Source organism: Camelus dromedarius, chromosome 1, assembly GCF_036321535.1.
Source record: "Camelus dromedarius isolate mCamDro1 chromosome 1, mCamDro1.pat, whole genome shotgun sequence".
In the NCBI taxonomy this organism is placed as follows: domain Eukaryota; kingdom Metazoa; phylum Chordata; class Mammalia; order Artiodactyla; family Camelidae; genus Camelus; species Camelus dromedarius.
Window position 1 is genome coordinate 122877383 of NC_087436.1, and position 22703 is coordinate 122900085.

Consider the following 22703-nt stretch of genomic DNA (forward strand, 5'->3'; position numbering starts at 1 on the left):
AGCTTTTTTTTTTTTTTAATGGAGTAGAATTAACCCTAGTGACATATGTTTAACCAATACCTCAAACATATTCCAGCTTTAACACATCATCAGTATAAAATTATTAATGAGATAGTTTACATTTCTTTTTCGACATGAAGTCTTGGAAATCCAGGTGTATTTTACGATCAAAGCACACCTCAATTTGGACCAGCCACACTTCAAAGGCTCACGGCCGCATGAGGTTCACAGCTGCAGCACGGGACAGAGGGCGCGCATCCTTTCCCGACTGCATTCCACTCAGAAAGAGTCGTCCTTAATCTCTGCATTTTCCTATTTCCCTGAAAGACGGCCACCCTTCCGCACACAAGTAAATGGCCCAGAAACTTTCTCTGAACCAAGTTTTCTCAGTGGGTCCCCACTCGGCCTCGGTGCGGACGGAAACTCTCTTCCACGGGGAGGATGGAGCATCCCACGAGGAGCGCAATTCTATGAAAAGCAACTTCTATTTATTTCCTCTAAATTTTGAAGTAATTATAAGCTCACTGCAGTTACAAAAACTAGTACAGAGAGCCCCTTACATCTGCTCCTCCAGCTACTATTTTTAAAAGGGAAACAATCTCCCCCAGGTCAAGCCTTTTCACGCGTACGAGGTGGGCAAGGGCCGCAGCCCGGCCCGGCGCACCTCGCGCACGCGTTCCAGCCAGTGGGCCCCGGGCCCCGGCCACACCCCATCCGGGCCCCTAATCCCCCCACCTCCCACCGGCCAGGCCCAGGTCCGCTTCCTGCTCCTCCGGCCTCTGGTCGCTCGGTCTCCCCCGCCACCACCTGCATTACGGAGGGCATGAGGGGCCGTCTGGCCCGCCCTGCCGGCCCTCGCCCTCTCGCGCCCGACACCCGGCCCGCCTCCCCACGGCCACCTCCGCCCAGGCCCCGGCCGCAACCTCACCTGACGCCGCCCCCCCGCGGAGGCCCCTGAGCCGCGACGGCCTCTCCCGCTCCGCGCCTGCGCCCACATCCCGACGCAACCACGCCGGCGCTGCGTGGGGGCCCACGCTGGGCCTGGACTACGGCGCGCTGCCCTCAGGAGAATCCCTGGGCATTGCAGCGTTGGGATGAGCGAGGCGGGTCCGCCTCCCGGTCGTCCGGCCAGAACAAGCCGCAGAGGGAAAGATCTGACTTAGGCCTCCCCGTCTTCCTGGGTTGGTACCTTCCAGCGCTTGAGTTTGGGCGGGAGCCCCGCAGAGCTTACGTTTGCGCAGGCGCGGAGTTGCAGCCTTCGGGCCACGCCCAGGTCCCGCGGCCAGGTCTCGCGTGGGCTGCGCGGGGACCCGGCCTGGGGCAGCGCGGACGCCAGGCCCGGCATGGCCAGCTGGGTGTTCTGTAATCGCTGCTTCCAGCAGCCCCGCGGGGCGTCGTGCTTCAGCCTGACCAGCTGTGGCCACGTGTACTGTGACGACTGCCTGCGCAAAGGTCAGGGCGGCGTCCGGGTGGGGGCAGCCCCCGGGCCAGGCCGGCACCCGGACCCCCGGGCAGGGGCCTGTGGGGAGGGGGCCTTTGGGGGAGGGGCGGGGGTCTTGAGGAGTGCTTCCGGGGGAGGGCCCTGGGGGGAGAGTCGGGCGCAGGGCGAGCGGCCTCGGTTCCCATCCCACATGGCACCTCATCCCTTTCCAGCTGCCTCCGGGCTTCGGGGAGCAGCGTGCTCAGCGGGGCGAGGCCTCCAGAGGGCGGCCGGGGAGACGTGACACCTGCATCCCTGGCCCTGGCTCCCCGCGTGCGGCGGGCAGAGCGAAACGTGCTTTTCTTTTATAGGTAAAAGGGACGAATGCTTAATTTGTAAAGTTCCATGTCGTACGATTCTGCTTTCAAAACATGTAAGTTGAAATCTGTAGTATCTGAATATTAATCCCAGTGTTTGCTTTTAAACGTGGCGCTCAGCGTTTAGTGATTTGTGGTGTTTAAAGTTTTTGTTCATTTTGCCGGGTGAACTAGGAGATTGTACAGGTTTTCAGAAGAAAGTACAGTAGGCTTGGTTCTGAACACCCCACACAGCTTTCCCTGAAACCAGAGATGGCCAGTTGGAGCCGCGCGTTCCTGGAAACAGATCTCCTCTGGACGACACAGGCTCCTTGAGAGGTGGTGGGTCTGGTTCTCCTGGGGTCATTTCTGGTTAAGAGAGTCCGAGAAAGTTGGTAAAGTTGATTCTTTCACACTTAGGTTCTAAGATGTGTATTTGGTCTGATGTTCAATCTAAAAATTGGGCTTTTTCTAATTACAAATACAATGCAAAATCACACAAAACTCAAACATAGTAGAAAACTGTAACAGAGAATGTGAAAGTCGGCCAAACCCTGCTCCCGAGGATGACCGCAGCCAGGACTGCGGACCCTGCCCTGGGCGCACCAGTGCCCTTTGTCCCAGTGGAGCTTTCAAGTTCTCTGCAAACGACTGCGTCATCTCACGCTGTTCTCCTACGGGAAAACCTGTGGGTTTTCAGTGTTGTGCTGCGTGAGACAGCCGTGCAGTGCACGCTTTTACCACAGTTCTGCGCGCTCGGGAGAACGTTTCTAGAGCGTAGATCCCTAGAAGTGGGAAAGCAGGGCTTTCTGTCGGGGTCTCCGTGCTGTGGAAGGCGGCCACTCCGTTTGTCCCTTTCAGGGTCTCCGTGTGGATTCTCCCCCAGGAAGGCCCTGGGCCCTGATGGGTCAGCGACAGCACCCTAGCTTCCCTTCCTCTCTGGGGGGGCTCCGAGTTGGGCCAGGTTTTCTGTCACAGTCTGGTCTGTGCTCCCCAGGGCCCAGCTGGTACTGCTCACATTTCTGTCTTGCTTCCCTCAAAAGGTGGGGGCTAGAAGCATAGGGTGGTGTCCGGGGTCTTGGCTCACGTGTGCCTCGGCTGCTCTTGGCCCCACCTCCAGGGCTGGACCATGGGTCCTAGAGCCACTGCACCTGCGCCAGCCCCTCTGCAGGGTCCTCCAGAAGCCCCTCGGGGCCCTGGCCTTTCCAGACGCACTTCCTAGTTTTCAGCGCTGATATGGTTTTCCCCTAAATGTAGTTTTCCTGTCATTCCAGGAGAGACAGGAGCGTAAGTCAGTCCATGGCTGGACCCAGACAGCCATCCTCAAACTTGTTCCAGACCGGGGAGGGCCCGAGGCCCCTGGTCCTCTCGGTCTGGTGTGTCCTGGCCCAGGCACTTCTGTGTTCCATGTGTCCTGGGACAGCTATCGGCCGGGCTTCTGTGTTGAAGTGGCCACGGGGCAGAGGGCCTGGGGTGGGGCAGGCACTTCTGCACGAGGAGTCCCCGTGGGCAGGTGCTGTTTCTTAAACTCTCCTTTCTCATCTGCTTTGTGAGCAGTTATCAGTCATGCTCACTGCTCTTCCCTCCTCTGATTTCACTGTTCCTTCTGCTCAGCCCCACCCTTTGCTGCTAGAGCCCTTCCAGGCCAGGGCGTGTCTCACGCAGAGATGGGACGGGTGGCCAGAGGGCTTACCAGCTGCCGGGCCCCTCCCTGGCAGCCTGCTGGCCTGCCCTCTACCCCGTGGCCCCTGGACCTCGTGGCCCTCAGGGTAGGGAAGGTAGAAGCAGCCTTTGTCTCTCAGACAGACTCCGACATCCGGGCGCTCTTTCTGGGCATCGACGGCCTGTGTAGGAAGTACTCCATGGAGACCTCCCAGGTGAGTCGTGATGCTTCCTTGGAGACTTGGTTTGCGCTGACACCAGGAAATGGTCTCAGAGGAGACCAGGCTACTCTCGGACCTGTGGTCATGTCGTTGGCGAGGGTCTCTGCCTCCTGTGCCAGCTCCACTGGGACAGAGCCATTTGTCACCTTGCCTTCTGCAGGTGACTGGGGACGCTGGCTTTAGCTCTGTCCAAACCCCTCCTGGCTTTGTGTCTAGAACCAGACAGCCCTGCCTCGCTACCCTATACGATGTGAGGTGGGGGGAGGAAGAGGGCCACATCAGGCCCGAAGGGAGGCCCCGGGTGTCTGCCAGCTGAGGCTCTGGCCTGGGTGCAGGGGACCTGAGCACCGTCGACGCGGTCGGGGCCCCCTGGGATGCGGCCTCATGCGTTGTAGGGACTTCTGCAGGGGCAGCCCTAGGGGCCCTTGTGTTACCCCCCCACAGGCCGATGTTCCTGGCAGAGCCTGTGTCCTCCCATACCGTGTCCCCTGACCCCGAGAGCTCTGTCCCTCGAAGGATGCAGGAGCTAGGAGGTTGGGAGGCCCTGAGGAGGAGCCTGTCCCTCCTGACCACAGCCCCGCCTTCTGGAAGCAGCCAGACCATAGAGGAGCTCTGAAGATCCGCTGTGGGCTGGGCCAGCCTCCCACAGAGGGGTTTTCTCCCTCAGTTTGTGCCAGACCAGTAAGACCCATGGAAAATGCCGAGATCCCTCAACGTTTGTGCGTGTGTTAGCAGGTTCCTGGGGAGGAGTGACATAGTTTGCCTATCGCCCAGCTCTGCCGTCCCTCCACTGTGCGCAGACAGCAGTGGGAATTGGGCTTGAGCGATTGCAGTTCAGTGTTCCCAGAGGGCAGGGCCCCTCGTCCAAACACTTTGGCTCTTTCTCCTCGCGAGTGAGTCATAAGCATCTATTTTCTGTCTCGTGCTGGCACCCTCAGGAACCCAGTCCCAACTCTGTGCACTGCGGACGTGGTGCTTGGGGTGCATGCAAACGGAGGACCAGGAATGGTGCCGGTTCCAGGCACAGCTGGCCTTGGGTGTCCAGAGCAGGTCGCTGGGCTCCCGGAATCTCGCAGCCCCTAAACTGCCCCTTCCTGCCCAGTGCACCCCCAGTCTGTGTAGCAGGTCAGAGAGGTCCTAGTTGGCACTGTCCAGTCAGGAGGCCATCTCGTGAACCAGTCCCTGCTGACTAAGGGACGGTGCACTGTGACTGGCCCGTGTGGGTCATGTCCCATCCTGTGGCCGGGGCTCTGAGCACCACTGAAGCCCCGTGCAACCCGCACTTGAGCGGGGGCCCAGCTGTAGCCATGCACCTCCCGGGGCCCCTTGGGCACCTGCCCTGGGGTGGGCTGGGGCACGTGTCTGGAGAGGTGCCGTGGCTTGCACAGAAGCCCCCTGACCTCTGTGGCTTCCATCACGTGCCAGTGTCGGCAGTGACGTGCTGTCTTCTCAGGTTTCAGAATTTCAGGAAAAGCACAGGAGGAGACTGCTGGCCTTCTATGGAGAAAAGGTAAGTCCAGTTGACCTGCCTCGGGACGCTGTGGGCAGCGGGCTGGCACCTGTCCTGCTGGCCCTCCACCTGGGGCATCATCCCTGTGGAGTTCGGCCTTGCGGCCGCCCGGGGACCCAGCCATAGGCTCGGTGTCACCGTGGGATGTTGGGACAGACCTGTCATGACCCCGGATTCATTTGGTGCTTTTTCGCAAGCGTGACCGCGAAGTGAAAGGAAGCTCAGTGCCCACCGCTTGCCCTGGAAGTGTCCTCCTCACTTGATGTCTAAACCCGACAGAGGGCACGTGTAGCTCCCGTGGAAACGGCATTAACCTGGAGTTCCAGCTGTGCCCCGGATTAGAGCCTCCTGCCGGGGCTCCCTGCTGCCCCGATGGGCTCCTGGCCCTGGCTCTCTGGGCACCAGGTGCAGACTCCCTCAGGAATAGCGCAGGAGAGACCCCCACGTCAGCTACTCCTGGGTTAGGGGGTTGAGGGTCCGCTTGTTCTTTCCACTGCTGCTGGGCGCAGGCTCTGCAGTGACCGGAAGTTGTTCCATTGTGTCTAGATTTCCAGCTTGGAGGAGTCCCTCAGGAAGTCGGCGCTGCAGCTAGAGCAGCTGCAAAGGTCAGTTCTCGGTGCACGTGGCGGGTGGGGTGCCTGCCACCCCGACTGGTTGTCTGTCCATCCACGTCCGTCTCAGGTCTTGGTCGTGACCCAGGGAGCGAGAGAAAGAGCGCCTCTGTTTACGAGAAACTCTGTTATCCCACAAATGCAGCAGGAAGCTGGAGGGGAGGAAAGAGACTGAAAGGAAAAATTTGAAATTATGAATGGGTCCTCCAGGGCACCCTGTGATTCCTGGGGTGATAGGGGGTTCCGGGAAGAGAGTGGGTGCCACCCTCCTGCAGCGGGGGGGGGGGGGGCCCTGCCACCAGGCCCGGTCCCACCTGCAGCCCTGCTGCACGGACGGACGAGGGGAGTGCGACAGTGCTCGGCCCCAGGGGCTCAGTGCCGCACCGCCTAGGAGACAGGCTGTGCTCCGCCAGTATGTTTTGACGTGGTGAATACCAACAGGTCGGCGGGCGGGCAGTGTGTTACCCGGCAGGCTGCAGCGTCCGGAGCCCTGCAGGGCTGCTGTCTCCCCGGCAGTGACACGACACCCCCTCCCCGCCCCGGTGCCTGGACGCTCACCTCCCTGTCACATCTGCACTGAGCACAGCACGGCCACCAAGGGCCTCAGGCTGGAGACAGAGCTGGACGGAGCTGGGCCGCTCACTGGGCCGTGTGGGGAGGAAGGGCCTCTGCCAGCTATCAGGGTTGGGGTGATGGCGGGTGCTACCCACAGAGGTGTGTTCGGGGCCATTGGGCAGAGGCCGGGCTGTGGCCCCTTCGCCCCAGTCAGAGAGGCTGCCGCTTCATTGGAGGGTTGTGGAAGCCGGGGCGGCCAGGCCGTGTGTGCTGGGTGAGGCTGGACACCGTCAGGGGACAGCGCGTACCGTGAGCTCCCAGCCGGCCACGTGGGTCTGTCCTTCCGGGGTCTGTGCAGTTTGCTTTCTTTCTATGGAATCATGTCCTTCTTGATTATGGAAAACCCCAGCCACTGCTTTTCCTAGCTTTACCCTTCTCCAGTCTCCTGCTGTGGTTTTGTCTGTACCTGGTGTCTACCCCTGGTGGACCTGCCCCTTTAGGCCTCGGTGCCTCATGGCGTCTGCACTCTGTCCCACAGCTACAGTGGTGCGTCCTGCCCTGGCCCGTTTGTCAGTTTGTCTGCTCTGTATCGCATTTCCAGCACATCCCTGATGGTTTCTTTGGAACCCACTGGGTCCTTCAGGGTCCAGCGACCCCCATTCCTGGGCTCTCAGACGCCTGCCTGTGATCCCCTGACAAATTAACAGCCCCAGGGAATGTCCACCTCGTCAGAGTCAAGTCCCACCACCCTTCACAGACCCTGAACCTCTCAACTCAGCTGCAGCCAACCAGAGCCATGTGCACAAGCCGGTCAGCCACCTTGTGACCTGGCCTGACACAAGACCCGACACCCAGCCCTCAGGGCTCAAAGGGGCATCTCTCTGTGGCCCACTGTTGCCTGTGGCAGTAAGCCCTAATAAAGTCCTTTTCTATTTTCATTCTCTATCTTTGGTAAAACCTTTTACCATCCGTGATACCAGTTCTCCTTGTTCCCCAATATTTGGTGCCCCGTACGGGGGCCCCAGAGTAGGGGAGCCCTGCGGGCACATCTCCCTTTCTCTCCTCTCAGCCCTCCCTATGGGGGTCTCCCCCTGGCTTGATGGGAAGCTCCGTTCAGGTGGCCAGATCTCTGTGGCAGGCTTCCTCCTTCTCCCTCTGCCTTCCCTGGTGTTCAGGACTTCCCCTGCATCTTGCCGGGGCCGGGCCACTCTCAGCGGGCTCTGGAACTCGGTCTGATGGACAGGAGTGACCCTGGCTCTCCGGGGTGAACGTACCTGGGAAGTGCCTGCCTTCTCTGAATACCTCTGCTCTCTACTCCTGGCTACTGCGTATCCCGCTCCAGGGTCCCCGCATCGGGGAAGGTACACAGAAGGACTGATCAGCCGGTGCCTGGAGACATCAGGGCCCTGTCTCCTGGTCACGCCCAAATGTGTAAAAGGGAGAGGCCGGTCCGGCGGGGAAAGTGCTGGAAAGTCCTCCCCGCAAGCAGTGCACTGTGCCCGAACCCACTTCATCTCAGCCCGGTTCTTACTCCCCCTTCCTCCAGCTCTGGCCCTTGAGACTCTCCTTGGTTATCGGGCCCAACCCCCTGGGGCCCCTCTGTGCTTTCTTGCCTCCAGACCGGCTGAGCCGCCCGTGGGTGAGTCCCCAACTCTTTGCTTTGCTTTACGGCCTCTGTGCTGGTTCAGCTTCTCTTCCTCAGGGGCGTCCTGGGTTAGGGGATGCTAGGAATTTGGCCCTTCTCTCTCAGGAGGAACGCCCCTGGAATAGACCCCAAGCGCTCCAGCAGGTGTCGGCCCCTTTGCAGGCCATGTCGACCTGCCCTGGTGGGCGCTGTCTCCACGTTCTCTCCTCCCCGACTGCTGTGGGGAATGCTTCTGCTCCCTGGGACTCACCTTTGGGCTGCATGTGAAAGCCCTGGGATAAGCGTGACTGCCCAGACTTTAAAGATGACGCAGCTTACCTTGTTCCGGAACGCTGCCTGACCCCAGCACCAGCTTCCAGAGCAGGAGACGTGGCTCGTTCGTGGGACTCCGAGCTGCAACCGTGTCTTCCTTTTGCCCCTGCAGTTCTTGCTGTCCAGGCCTGCGTCTCCGCCTTTCCTACGGAGTCTCACAGGCAGGTTCTTTCCTGCCCAGGTCCCTCAGGCTCCAGATGAGCCTTTCTGTGCTGGGCCCGCCCTGTGCTCCATGTGGCCTGTGTCTTCCTCCAGGGAGGACCTGCGCCTCCGCTTGCCCCGAGCCACACCTGCTGTTTCTGCCCCACCCCAGCACCGCATGGTGTGGCTTTGTTACCGCTCAGTGTGGGTCAGTCAGACACTCACCCTCCCTACGTGCCCAGTGTGGCACAGGGTTTGTCCCCCAAGAGGTTTGGAAGCAGAGCGAGTACCCTTTGGGAGCCAGGCACCGCCCTCCCCCCAGGCTTCACTGAGCACCGGCTGTGGTGTCAGCGCTGTCGTAGGCCAGGGGAGCCGCCAGGCCCAGCGCTTGTCCTCAGGGGCCCCGAGGGGTGGCGCCATGTGTGTATAGGTAAATGGGGCAGGGGCAAGGGCAGCACCAGTAAGAGCGTTGGCTGTTGCAGTCTTTATTTCAGATCAGGAGGAACTGCTTACTGGTGGTAGACGTGTGTGGCTTAATTAATGCCTTTTCTTTGTCTGTCTAGCATGAGATTGGCCCAACAAACAGCTTTTGGCACAATAAAAACTCCGGTTTCGAGTAAGTAAAGTGACGTCCAGAAGCGAGGGTGGAGAGGCCGGTGCCGAGTGGCACCAGGTCGCCAACACTAGGTTCTCCTCACAGCTCCCACTGCAAAGCCCAGCGGGCCTCTGTTCCTGCCACCTGACTCCTCGGCCTCTCAGAGGTGTGTGGGGCGTCCTGGACCACATCTGTCAGCGGCCCAGTCCTCCCTGTGGCCCCCTACGTCCCCAGCCCTCCGCCCTCTAGCCCCAGGTGCTTAGCAGTATTTGGCGTAGGGCTCAGCCACGTTCCCCTCCCTCTGCTCAGCCACAGGTCCCACAGTCAGGTGTGCGGCCCAGGCCAGCCAGTCACAGCACTGGTCCTGGCCGTGTGAGAGGTTGAGGGCGGTTGTGTGACCCTGGCTGGGCCAGCTAGGGGAGGAGGTGGTTAGAAGTGAATCCAACTCTGAGGAGGCAGGTCGAGAGTGGTGGGCTGGGCTAGTGGCACCGTGGAGGACCTGGCCCACCCTGGCTGGGTCTTTCTCTTGGAAGATTGGAGCTGAGTCCATTTGGAGTGCAGGAGGTGTGGGGGTTGCGGAGACCCTGCTGGCTTGCCTCCACCCCCCAGCTCTTTCCAGCAGCCCTGTGTCAGCAAGCTCAGGAAGGAACTGGACGAGGTCCTCTCCCCGCCCACCTCTCTCTTGCTGGTGTCCAGCCGTGTGTCCTGTCAGCCCCTGGCCTGACTCTTTTAAGGAACTAACGTTGATCAAGCCTGTGTGGATGTGGGGGCCGCGCAGTAGGTGTGGGTGGGAGGCGATACTCCTGCTCCTGGGAGGTCTGGCAGGAGCAGGTGCTGGTGGCCAGAGGAGGGGCCTTCCGGGAGGAGCGGTGGCAAGGAGGGGAGGCCGGGGCCGGAGGAGGAGGGCTCCATGCTCTGTGGGAGGGTGTGCGGCCGGTCTCTCAGACCTCAGGCCCCATGTAGGTGGCACTGTGACACTGAGCCAATAGCGAAGAGGAAGGAGAGCGGCCTACAGGCTGGTGTGTGCCTCTGCATCGCGTCCTGGTCGCCAGCCCCAGGCCCCTAACGACCTCTCACTCTCTAGCAGGGTGGAGTCCATGGAAGTCGACCTCACCTCCTCCCCAAGGAGAAAAGTAAGTACACCTGCCCGCCTCTGTGTACTTGTCCCCTGCCTGCTTGGAGTTTTCAGGTTTCTCAGCCCTGATGACCATCATGAACGGTGTCTTCATTGCATACTGGGCCAGGGGGTGGGCGCCGTGGGACGTGGGGCACAGGCTGGGTCCTGGCAAGCGTGTGTGCCCCTGCCCAGCTGGCGTGGGGAGAGTGGCTGCCATGTCTGCACGTGTGGCCAGAGAGAGGTAGCAGAACCCGGCTGATGCCGTCAGCCCAGGCAGAGAGGTGCGGCTCTCAAGTTCACAAGTCCTCAAGGGAACATGGCCAGGACTGAAGCATCATCGCCAGCTCCAGCCAGCTCCCATTCAGCTCAAGGCTGGGACCTGACAGCCGGAGGGGACGGGGACAGGGGCTCAAGGTGCGGCCTTGTGGCCACCAGTGCCTCGTAGTGCCTTCCTCTCACTGCTGGCCACTGGACTGAGCTCTGCCCGGAGCCAGCCTGCCACTGCTGTAAGCACCTTAGAAACGAGAACCGGGTGCCCTGGCAGCCCTGTAAGGTGGATGCCAGCGTGTCGGCTGGTTGGTGAGAAACTGCTTATTTCCAGGGAACTGTCTGAAAGCGGGTTGTGGAGGAGCCTGGATTCCAGGGCGAGACGGTGGGGATGCTGAGCCCTGCTGGCCGCCTCCCCACACCTCCCATCCCACCATGTCGGCCACGCTCCCAGACGTCCTGCCGGGAGAGGTCTGTGAGTGTGCCTCCTCCCTTCCCTGGGCTGGGTGTCTGCCCCCCACTGCAGGCCGTGGCAGCTCTTGAAGAAGCCCTCCTTCCAGTTCACGAGTCCCTGCCTGCCCACCTTGGCCCCCAGAAACTGGACCATGATCCTCAGGCCACACGTGGCCTCATTTCAGAGGTCGAAGACTGACTGGCTAAGTGAGGGCATGTGCCTGGGTGTCACACTGGAAATTGCAGCTATAGGACCAGAATGCAGTGAAATGATTTGAATAGCAAGTCAGGACTCCACCACCGTCTAGAGAGGCCGGAAGGGGAAGGAGTCACGCCTTCGTGGACTGAGGCTGCCACCACAGCGTCTCATCTGCTGGTCCTGCACAGCCACGCCAGTGCCCTGCCCCAGACGGGCCCACTTCTGTGTGCAGCCACCTCTTTGGGCACGTGTACCTTTAAATCCCTTCTGTCTCGCCTGTTCCTGGCTTCTCCCCCCAAAAGAGGACTCGAGCGAGAACTGACCCAAGGAGTAAAGCTCTTCCTTATCAGAAGCCCGGGTAAGAAGAGACAATTTGCTGGATTCTAATCCAACGTGATTTTCATCCTCACTGTGTGATGATGACTCTTCTCTGTTGGAGTTTCAGCGTGGATCGGCTGGTCAGAGCTGGCCTGAACTGGACATGTGGCCAGCTGGGCAGAACGGGCAGGGGTGGAGGTCATGGTGGACCACGAAGCTGAGGGGCACTGGGGGCCTAGGAGGTGCCGAGCAGGCTCTGAAAGCAGCGGGGAACAGACCAGCAGCTGGAGGGGCTGTGAGATCGGGCTCCACTCGCACTGGGCCACGATGGAGCCACACCAGGGGCAGGCGGGGTGGTTGGTTATCTCCAGAGAGGGGATCTGGGGGGTGGGCACTGGCCTGCTGGGGGCTGCAGTCCATTTGCAAGGCATCTGCCCTGGGGGCTGGTCCCTTCGAGCGTGGAGTCTTGCCAGCGGGCAGGGCCGGGGTCAGGGCAGAGGGTGTGCTGGAACAGGAGTCGGGGAGCTGGGGGGAGGCCCCTTGACAAGGGGGCTCAGCACCGTTGTGCGGGGGCACAGACTCGGAGGGTGGCCTGAGACCCGAGCAGGGGCACAGGTCGGGTGGGGCGGTGGCCCACCTGGGGCCACAGGAGCAGGCCAGGATGGGCTGTGGGAATAGGCAGTCAGTAGCTGTGCCCCCCGGCCCCCCCGGCCCAACTCCCAGGGAGAGAAGGGTCCGGGCTGAGGGCTTGGCGAGGAGCGAGCCCGGTGCCCCGTGGCGTCAGGGCGACCTGAGGGTTTCAGAACTCCTGGTGTCAGCCGAGAACTCACTGCTTTTTCCTTCTGGGATCCGTCAAAGCCCCAGGGGAGTCCTCTCCCCTCCCCACACGGGCCCTCCGGGCTGGGGAGCAAAGCAGTCCTGCCCTCCCGGCCATGTCCAGGCCAGACAGCGGCTCCCAGGCAGGCGGGACTCGAGCTGTGTCCAGGAAGACGAGGGGACTTTGCACACAAGTGACAGCTCTGGGACACTGTTCTCTTTTTCACGCCGTAGCCCGAGGCCACGGCCGGCCCCGCAAGGATCTCCGTGATCAGTCCACCTCGAGACGGACGCATGGGTAAGTGGGGTGATGCCACTTGACCTCTGTCCACATGCACTGGAGTGCGTCAGAGCCCAGTGGGGGGCCTCCTGCAGTGAAGTCCAGGTTTGGGTTCGTGGGGACCACATGGGCCCTACCTGACGGCTCGATGCACGCCACCCTCAGAGCCCAAGTCCTCCCTGTGAGCAGGAATCCCAGCACCCGGTTTGGAAATCGCCAGAGTGGCTGGTGGGTGCCCCTTCCCCTGATGTCTCTGCCCACCACCCCCCAGGCACCAGGCTCTGCGGCTCAAGCCCTGTTCCCACCTCCCGCCCCCCCTCACCAGACAGCCAGGCCAGGTTGTCGTGGAAATGTTCACATTTGGGGTTCTCAGCCCTCAGCTCTTCTGTTCGCTTTCCTGAGTGGCTGCTTGCATCTCCCTCCTTGGATTCATCTTCCTTCTTGTTGGAGCTGGGGTTATGGTAACTTCCTCTTGTGTAGGTTTCTGTGCAGGTCTGTCTATGGCCTGTTGGTGCCACCCTCCTGCCATTACACCTGGGTGGGCTGACTTCCTGTGCTGGAGCTCCTGCCACAGGCCCCCTCGCCCCCCGCCCGCCCCCTCCCCCACCGTGGGTGCTGTGCTTCTAGCCTTGGCTCCTCACCTGGGCAGGCCTGCGTCTTCATCTCCCTGCCCACTGCCCACCATCCACCCCTGCAGTCTAGGGCCTTTTCCTTTCGTCCTTCCCCCCCCCCCCCCGTCACTGAGTGCCGTCACCAGGTCCCACATTCACGGTACTAGGGGCTTGTGCCGGTGGGTTGAGCACCTCCCACACATGGGTGAGGGTTCCTGACCCTCGTCCTCAGTCCTGCCCACTCCCTTGTGGCTTGTCCCCAGTGTCTGAGGTGGCCTTCCTCCTGCATGTACTCACTCTGCCGGGGGCCTCGTGGTGCCGGGCGAGATGCCCTCAGTGCCCGCTGTCCCTGCCGCGTGCGTGGCCTTAGAGTTTCCAGGTAGTTGGGTTTCACGTTGGGACCCGGGTCTGGGGGACATGCTGTCCCCCCTCCTAGTGTCTGGCCTCACAAGACCCTCTTATGCTCGGGTGTGGGTGACGCCCACACTACAGGAAAGGTCCTCTTTCCGTGATGTCACGATTCCAGGCGTTTCATGTCCGTCATTGGTCGGAAGCCCAAGGCAAGAAAGCCCCCAGATACTTGAGGCCAAAACTGACAATTAAAAAGAGAAATAGTTAATTCAACGCTTTATAGTTTGAACACTTCAGTAGCCCGCTGTCAGTGATTGAAGGAACAACCAGACAAGCAAGGAGACGGGAGGCTGCGCACCGGCAAGCCTGACATCCGCCAGCAGCAGAGTGGCCTCCCACGTGCATGTGGGCACGCTCCAGGGCAGGCCCTGTGCTGGGGGCGCCTGAGAGGAGTCTCATGCGGAGTGCGTTTGGGACCACAGTGGGATTAAAATTGTAAACCAGCAACAAGGAAAATGAGAGTAAAATGGATGTTTGGAAGTGAAACAGCACAGTTACGACCAGCTTACGGACCAAAAGAGAAATCGCAAGTAGCAACAGAAAACGTCTTGAACTGCATGAAAGCAGACACCTCGGGTCAAAGTTTGTAGGGTGCTGGTGGGGTGACGCGGGGAGGGGATGCGGAGCTTTTCATGCGGACGTTGGGAGGGAGGCCTGGAAACAGTCGTCTAAGCTCCCACCCGGAGAAGCTGCGAGACAGTGTCTGCAGAAGAGAAACAGAAGCAGTAGAGGAAGCCAGCGGGACTGCAGTGCCTGGGCTGCCCAGGAGAGAGGACACATGGCGGGACTCGGGCGACAGAGGGACGTCGCCGCACAGCCTGCAGCTGCTCCAGGGTCGTAGGGAACGTTACGAGCAACTCCGCCCGCAGAGTAGATGGCTTACGTGAAACGGGCAAATTCCTGAAAAGACAGAAACGGTCGGAACTACCTCAGAGGAAGTACTTAATCTTGGAGGAGCTCCATCAGGTGAAGAAGCTGAGTTGTAACTTCTCAACGTTCCCACGAAGAAAAGCCTGTTTCTCGACGTCTTTGTGGGCAAACTATGAAATGCGAAGAACTAGCACCGGTCCTGCAGAGACTTTTCCAGGAAGTGGGATCAGACGCTTCCCGGCTTGGTCCGTGAGGCCAGCGGTGTTTCCACAGCACAGCCAGGCGTTCCGGGAGAGCTGAGCGGTATTCCCCGTGAGCGTGGCGCAGGGCCCGTAACACATACGAGGCAGTCAGTGTAGCAGCATGTAAAGAGGATTTTACACTGTCACCAGGGGGCTCAGCTCAAGAATTCAAGGTTATTTGACATCTGAAAATCAGTTAAATTAGTAGAATAAAGGACCTAAAAAATCTTTTCACCAGGAAAAGAATTTGAGGAGGGGAGGGTAGAGCTCCGTGGTAGAGCGTGTGCTCGGCATGCCCAAGGTCCTGGGTTCAATTCCCAGCACCTCCATTAAGAAAGGAAGAAAAGAAAAAAATCTGGCAAAATTCTAGTCGTTGACGGTAGAACCTCTCAAACACGTGATAGAAGGACATGTCCTAGTCTGATGAAGGGTGTCCACCAAAAGCCCACAGCCCGTGTCATGACGCTGAAATAGTGAACATTTTCCCTCAGTACCAGGAACTGGTGGGGATGTCTGCTGGCGGAGCAGAGGTCAACGGGCGTGGGTTGGAGAGGAGGCGGCATGACTGAGGACAGCGTGGTCTGGAGGAATATCACGAGGGATCAAGGAGAAGACGGTGGGAAATTATAAACACGGCTGTGCTAGGTCGGGATTCCGTCCCTCCAGCCAGCAGGACTGAATTAGTCGAGTGGTGCTGACAGTCGAGGTCGGTCCTGTTGGTTAGTGTGTCCCACCCTTTCTGCCGTAAGTGTCATGTCGTCACTGTTACTGGTGCTTCACGGTGAGGTTTGAAATCAGGTGCTTTGTACTTACTTCCCAGAGTAACCTTGGCTGGTCTAAGCCTCCGCGTCTCTGTGAAAATCTGAAGGTCCGTTTGTCGGATTCTGCCTGAAGCCCTGCTCGGGTTCCGGGGGGAGTGTCACGGAACCTGCGCTTGCGCCAGGGGAGAGTCGCGCCTTCAGTCCGAGGACGTGACGCGCCTGCCGACTGGGTCCCTCGTTCACCTTGGTTTCTGAGGAACCCTGTAGTTTTCGAGGTGCTGGTCTTACATTTTCTTGGTAAATTTGTACCTGAGGAGTTAATTACTTTGAAAGTGGACTTTTCTTCATTCAGTTTCAGCTTAGGTACAGTTTGCTCGGGGTGTCTTTCTTCTCAACCTTCGCTGTCACCTGTCTGTCCTTGGAGCCAGCATGTGCCTCAGGTGGACAGTACGTGGTCAGATCCTGCTTGTAACCTCTGCCTTTTGATGGGAGTGTTCGGTCCCTCGATAGTCAGTGTAGTTGTTGGTAGGTTTGGGTTTGTCTCCCACTTTGCTGTGTGTTTTGTGTCCAGTGTGGGATGTTTGGTTTGTCTAAATCTCCTTAACTGCCCGCTTTGCATTCAGTATCTCTAGTGCACCATTTGCTGTGGATTGAGTTGTGTCCCCGCAAAACTGTGACTGCACTTGGAGGCGGTGTCTGGGGGTAAGGGTGGTGGCTGACCGGATGGGACTGATCCTCATGCAGGAGACGCACCTGCGGGGCTCCCGGCCCCTTGACCTTGGACTCCGGCTCCAAGTGCAGCGGGGGCGGAGCTGGGACACTGGTCCTGCACTGGTGTGCAGGCTGCGCTGTCCCCGGCCATCCCCTTGGGGACCAGGCCCGGCACCCCCTGCGGCCAGCGCTCCCTGGGCTCTGGGGAAGCCAGTGACTTTGTGAGCTTCACTCCCGTGTCATCACGCATGCTGGGACCCCAGCCAGGCGGTGTTGGAAGCGCTTCCTGTGAAGAGACTAAGCTCGCAGAGGGCACCGAAGTGCGCAGACCCCCGCACTTGTCACCTCCCTGGGGCCGGTGCTGTTGGCGGCTGCTTCCGGTTAAACCAAAGGCCCGGTTTATCATAGCGCAGGTCAGCTGGTGGCGAAATCTCCCAGTTTTGTGCACATTTGAACGCCTTCGTCTTCGTTTGGAGGGTGTGTCACTGGACGTGAACCCTTGTTTGGCTGCGATGAGCACTTGCAGTCACGTCACCGCCTCCGGCTTCCTGCGTTTCTGACAAGGGGTTGGCCGCAAGCCGCCTTCCTCTGGTGCCATGAGTGTTCTCCTGCTGCCTGGAAGTCCGCCTGTCCCTGCTCCCTGTGGCTTTGGGGACCTTCTCGAAGCCGGCAAGTGCGAGTCCTCCAGCCTTGTCCTTCGTCTCGGGGATGAGGGGCTGCAGCCCTGGCCGTGCCTCCTCCTCCCTGGCCCCTTCCCACCGGGCTCAGCCCTCTAGAGGGTTCCCTGGTTTCGGCTCCATCATGGCTGGAGGTCCCTTCTCCACAAACATTTGCAGGCGAGTGGAGGAGCCATGGGCGCAGCGTCTCGCTCCCTGGCCCATCTGTCCTGCGAGCCGTGCTGACCCTTCCACGGCCCCTCGCGCCCCCCACCACCGTCGGCACTCAGTGTCCCATCCACACGACATCACCGGCCCCCGGTGTCCCCATGCTCCTGACAGTGAAACTCATCTTTAAGTGTCAACACGTTTTCCATTTTGATTTTCAAATGGAAATCTTTCCAAGGAGCAGAGAGCAGTTTGCTTTCCTGAGCAGAAGCAACCTAACTCGGACTGTCCTGTTGCTGGTGGAGCTTCATCTGGTCACTTCTTCTAGTCGGGCTGCAGCCCAGCCCTGAGGATGGCCTCCTCGGGCCCCTGGCATCGCGCCTCCCTCCAGCAGCACGCTGAGTCACCACCCTCAGGACAGAGGCCTGCCGCGGCCTAGGGTCCGCAGGCAGGACTGAAGGACCCCTGTTCTGGGGTCAGAGCACTGCCCACACAACCTCGTGAGTCACTGACCTCCTGGCCCTCGGTGTCCTTGTCCGTGCTGTAACGGCTGTGTCCACAAGGGACCGTGCCCGGTGGGTGGGTAAGAAGCCGCCCTGCTGAGCAGCGCGGCGCTGGGCACGTCGTCTCTGGATAGAAGGGCCTTGATGTCACTCATGTCCAGCTGCGCCCGGAACTGTGCCGCCAGGTCTGATGAGGCCAACAGACGAGACAGTGCCACAGGGGAGGAAGTTTTTACAATCACAGTCCCTGGAAGCAGGAGGCAGGGCCACTCAGGAGGCCAAGGGGCCAAGGGGGCCACGGAGGCAAGAGCCTCCGCCGTGGTTTTGGGGGAAGGAGTGGGCAGGGCGGTGGGTGCAGGCCAGCCGGGTTTGGGGCTGGCAGTCCTGGCATAGGCACGGCCTCGTTTGTCTGATGTCCACCTGGGCTGATCAGGGCCGAGTGTGGCAGGCAGACAAGAGGAGGGGTCACGGGCACGCTCCGCTCACCTGCTGGCCTCTGCCGCCTGTGGGAGTCAGCCAGCCCCGGGAGGGGCAGTCTCCCCAGGGTTAGCACGGCCCCTAGACATCACACCCTCGGAAAACACAGAAAACAGCACAGTTAACGCAGTGCTGAGGGGGGTTCTATTCCCCAGCCCGCTGCTGTGGTCCTCCAGGGGGCACCTGCAGTGGGCAGTCCTCCTGGCCTGCACAGCCCAGGGGCAGAGATGAGGCCCCTACTGGCCTCTTAGTGCTGTGCAGCCTCGGGCAAGGTGCTCCCCCTCTCTGATCCTTCGGTTATGCGCAGGGTAACAGGAAAGGACACAGGAGCCTGACCTTAGTGCTGTCTTCCCGTCCTCCCCTGGCTTTCTCGAACCATCGGAGCTCACCTGTCAGATGCAGAGGAATTTGGGTATCAGGAAGGGGCAGTCTTTCCGCATTTGCCTTTGGTGGGACTGACACGTACCAGGGACCATTTATATCTTTAAAAGAGGCTTCTTATTCGCTCAGAAGGTTTCAACAGAGACTGGGGCCGTGTGAAAATCTCACGGTTTGGGTGGAGAGGACACAAGTCGTCCTGGGGCCCGTGTCAGCCCCGCTGTCCTGCCCCCTTCCTCCCAGCAGAACTGAAGGGCTTCCCTCCCGGGTTCTCAGAGTCACTGGAGCCAAAATCAGTGGGAGGGTCCACACCAGGGCTGCCCCTCCTCCCTGATGGAGCCCTGGCGGTGGGTCCTGAGACTTGGCAGGACCAGGGCTGGTGCTTGGCCGGAACGCTGAAGGGGGTGAGGAGGAAGCAGCCCTGTGCTCACACACACCTCCACCCCGGCAGGCAGCGTGGCCCACCACCCTCAGCACCTCAGCCTGACGCCACGTCGCTCCAGCGAACCCCAGGCTCCCAGGTGGGTGAAGTGGGAGCGTGAGGGGCCACCCGCCTCGCCGGCTACTTCGTGTGTTTGAAGCTAGAATGTAATTTAGTGGGAGCCCTGTTGCTAAAACCCAGGAGCACTGCGTGTGGCTGCACAGCCGGTCACCCCAAGACTGGCCCGGGGGTGGTGAGTTCCCTGTGGGCCCTGCATCCGGGGGGCCTGGCTATGTCCCCACCGCTCTGTTTACAGAAGCAAGTGGGGTGCGTCTCCCAGCCCGAGCGGCGTGCCGGCACCTCCCTCGGCCAAGCTTGTCCTGGATGTGCGGCCGCCTTCTCTGCTGCACATCCAAGCGCTCGCTGGCTGCCCCTCAGGGCTCGTTCTTAAGATGGAAGCTCCGGTGGCCTCTCTAAAAGGCAGACCCTCCCCTCTCACCCCTCCTCACCCAAGGTCCCACAGCGACAAGTCCACATTTTGCCGTCTGGCACAGTCCAGCCCTGGCCTCCAGATTGCATGCCCATTGCCCCTCGGTTCACGATGCCGTCCCTACTCACCTACCTGACCACAGGCTGCCCTCCACCCCACCCCACACCACAGGGAGCTGGGCCCTCCACCCAGTGCCCTGTGACCCCCAGGGAGCCAGGCCCGCCCACCTCCAGCTCGGTGCCCTCTTGTTTGTAACCGGACTTTTTCTGCGTCAGCACAGAGGGAGTCCAGCGGGGGGGGGGGGGGGGGGGGGGTCCGCCGACTGCAGGCTCTGAGCCTGGTAAAGGGCAGCCTTTCTTGGGGGCCCTGGCACGGTCACCTCAGCCCAGAAAGGGCCTCCTGTGAGGTGGCCTGCTAGTGCGCTACATGTGCAGCTGCTCCCGCAGGCCCAGCAGCCCCAAGCTCGCCACGTGGCTGGCCTCTCGTTCTCGGAACATGTCTTGAGTCTGCACGTGGCCTTGAATGCTAGAAAGCCATTGAGGCTTAGTTACTGTGTTACTGAATTCATCACAGGATCCCAGCGCTGCGGCTCCCCTGTGAGGGGTGGACCGGGAGCCCAGCGCCCCCAGCGGCCAGCGGAGCGGGGAGAGGGGTGGCACCCAGGCCCCCCATCAGCATCGCGGGCCTGCTGCAGAGGCAGCATTTAAGCAAGTGCTGCTTTGAAAAGTAAACGCTTTTCCCTGAAATGCACGTGTGAGAATGTCTGTGTGGTGAGAGCAGACACGAGACTGGAACTTGGAACGTTCTTAAGAATCGTGTTCTGAGCGTCTCGGTGGTTTGGAACCGGTGGTGTCCGCAGTGAATCCCACGTGGGTCATGCTCTGGACACCTCCTGCAGGGTCTGCCGGCCTCAGGGTTCAGGTGCGGGAGTGAGAGGCCCCGCGTGCCCTCAGTCACGTCACAGCGCTGGCAAGTCCCTCGCGCAGTGGATAAACATCTCGGCCTTCAGATGCCAGCGCTGGGGTGGGACGGGCACCACCTGTGGCCTCCCTGCTGGCTGCGTCTGGTCGCGACTTGGCTCCTGTTCAGCAGCAGTCTGTCTCCAGATGTGGGCTCATGGGTGACCTCCCCACGGGCAGTGTGCTCCCTCCTCACCCCACTGTCGGGACAGCGCCAGCTGGAAAACAGGCTTATCGGGTTAATTTTAGTCCTTTATGGTGCGGTTACCTGAAACTTGTCCAGAAACTTCTGGATCCTCCCACCTGGGTCAGGCCCACTGCCAAGGTGTGTAACAGGCAGGAAGCAGGTGCCACCCCTTCTGCACTTGGGAAGCCTGAGGCTGGGCAGGCCGTGCGCCTCCACGTGGGCTGGCGTTTCTGTGTGGGGCAGGGGCAGGAGGGAGCCCTGTGCGAGATGACCAGCGTCCCATGTCAGGAAATGCCCACGTGTTATAAAACCCTGAACAGTGCGGTGTTTCTGTGTGTGGGACGTGGGAAGGTAGGTGAGCATGCCCGCAGAGAGGACTCTCGAGCGGACGACACGGCCACAGGCGTCGGGGGAGGCGGTGCTCCCTGCAGGCGGAGCCTGGCTCTGGGCTGGGGCCTGGGTGTCAGCCTGGCCCACGGTTCTAAACCCTTACTCTTCATCCCCCGCCTCATGCTCATGTTTTCAGCATTTCCTGTTCTTTGTTGCTTTTCACATATGAGTGTCGGTCAACCCTCATCCACCCTACCCCTTGGGGTCAGCTGACCACTGGCATCAGCATGTCAATTATTTCAATTATCTCCATTGGAAAGACAAAATTAAATAAAATATCCAAATGTTGGTGCAAGCCCTGTAGCAAAAACGACGTCACACCAGCCCAGACTCCTCACCAGTGCACGTGCGGACGTCCAGGCTCAGCCCAGACACTGACAAGTGGGGTGTCGGGCGTCGGGGGCCCAGGCCCAGCAGCAGGGGGGAGGGCCGTCCGGGGTCGAGTGAGCGGGTCACAGTGCTCCTGGCCCCTGCAGGGTCCGGGCCCCAGCGTGTGCTGCTCTCGTCTGGCCCGGTGGCTGGGGTGGGAGCTGCACCCACAGGGGCCTGATGGACACTCTTGGCAGTGTTGGGGCCTCGGTGTCTCGTCTGCCAAGTGGAAATTAAGTGCAGCCACCATGATTTAGGAGGACACAGTGGTGGGTGTCCTGACAGCCATAGCCCAGTGACCATGCTGACCACCAGTTCTCCGCCTGGGCCTTCCCTTTTTTGCAGCCAGCGTGCAGTCATGAGTCAGAGCCGGATGCCCTGCAGGGACACAGGAGGGCGTCCGAGCAGGGCCTTGTGTGGACAAGAGTGTGTCTCACGTAAAATCGCCCCACAAGTGCTGAGAAGTGTGAACACTCCTGCTGGTGATGTGTAAGGAAAGTCTGAGTGTTGAGGGAAAGATCTCTGAGGCTAAAGTGAACGTGGGGCACAGGAGACTCACCGCCGCCATGTGGGCCTCGGGGGTTCTTGGAGGGGCCGGCCAGGGGAGGGGATCCTGGGTCCCGAGTGGCGGCTCAGGAGATGAGGTGAGGCTGGTTCGGACTGGTCCACGTCTGTGTCCCGGCTCTGCTGCCAACAGCGCTGCTGCCATGAGCGAGCCAGAGGGCAGAGCATCTTCGCCTCAGGCCCGCTGTGGGGACAGGGACCGCGTCCTCAGCTCAGCTCGACTCCGCGCTGCTCCGTCCTGGGCGCCAGAGGGCGCTGCACCCGGCGCGTGCAGCCGCTGTAGCAGGAGGGACTGGAGGAAGCCCTGAAGACGAGGACGACGTGGCTGCACCCGAGCGCCCTGCACGAATGGGGACCGCGGAGCAGGGCCTCAAACGGTTGCCTGTGGCACAGCCTGCCCCACCCGGTCTGTGCCGAGCGCCAGGAGCGCCAGCTCTGGGGGCGCAGCACCACGCCTGCGTGCTACAGCGTGTCCTGTTGGGATGTGCGTGTCACCACATTCTGTCTCTTGTGTCATTTAAATCCCTTCTGGGACGACACGTCACGGGTGCTACGTCAGTACTGGGTGCTGGAGCTGCTCTCCTGGTTTTTACTTTGTTCTTCGTTTTCCTTTAATTACAAGATGATGCCTGTTTGTTCCGACTCCGGGACAGAGCGAGTAGGAGCTGTGTCCCCTCCCGCCAGCCCCGCAGGCGCGTCCTCGGCCACCGACCTAGGGTGGCCTCACTCACCCTCCAGCTGTGTCCTATCTCTCAGAAGTCTGGCCTGGTGGGTCAGATCATCTGTGACTTTAGTAAAAAAAAAAAAATCACGACCTGCTGGGTCGTGAGCTCCTCCCGTGGCTCTTCTGGGCCGGGGGGGCGTGGTTGCCCTCAGTGGCCCATGCTCTGCAGGCACGTGGTGTCCTCATACCCACATCAGCAGCCTGATGGCCAGCACCACAGGCACACCATCCTCAGTGCCTGCAATGGGCACCACGGGGACGGGGCTGCGAAAGGGCATGGAGGCTCAGCAGGGCAGGGGTGTTGGATTGAGACCCCAGCAAGTCTTGCACACC

At 60.5% G+C, this 22703-nt stretch overlaps 1 protein-coding gene across 6 annotated transcripts; it reads left to right on the forward strand.

Annotated features, from left to right (window-relative positions):
• Positions 1-996: 996 nt before the first annotated feature.
• Positions 997-21008, forward strand: RNF212 (ring finger protein 212). Of its 6 annotated transcripts, none has more exons than XM_064488973.1 (11): positions 997-1181; positions 1654-1853; positions 3583-3653; positions 5113-5169; positions 5716-5774; positions 8997-9049; positions 9134-9194; positions 10113-10161; positions 12433-12496; positions 18718-18787; positions 19751-21008. In XM_064488973.1, the coding sequence occupies exons 2-11, from the start codon at positions 1826-1828 to the stop codon at positions 19905-19907; spliced, it is 669 nt and encodes a 222-aa protein (XP_064345043.1). In that variant the 5' UTR covers positions 997-1181; positions 1654-1825; the 3' UTR covers positions 19908-21008. The 6 variants fall into 6 exon arrangements, with proteins under 6 accessions (XP_064345043.1, XP_031294975.2, XP_031294978.2 ...); XM_031439115.2 differs by lacking the exon at positions 997-1181 and adding an exon at positions 1266-1452 and having other exon boundaries at positions 1792-1853; positions 3579-3653; XM_031439118.2 differs by lacking the exon at positions 997-1181 and adding an exon at positions 1266-1452 and having other exon boundaries at positions 1792-1853; positions 3579-3653; positions 10116-10161.
• The last annotated feature ends 1695 nt before the right edge of the window (positions 21009-22703 follow it).

Coding starts and splice junctions, on each gene's coding strand:
- RNF212 (XM_031439115.2), top strand. CDS start 1,344: ATGGCCAGCTGGGTGTTCTGTAATCGCTGCTTCCAGCAGCCCCGCGGG. Junction 3,654..5,112: donor ACTCCATGGAGACCTCCCAG/GTGAGTCGTGAT, acceptor CTGTCTTCTCAG/GTTTCAGAATTTCAGGAAAA. Junction 18,788..19,750: donor AGCGAACCCCAGGCTCCCAG/GTGGGTGAAGTG, acceptor AATTCATCACAG/GATCCCAGCGCTGCGGCTCC.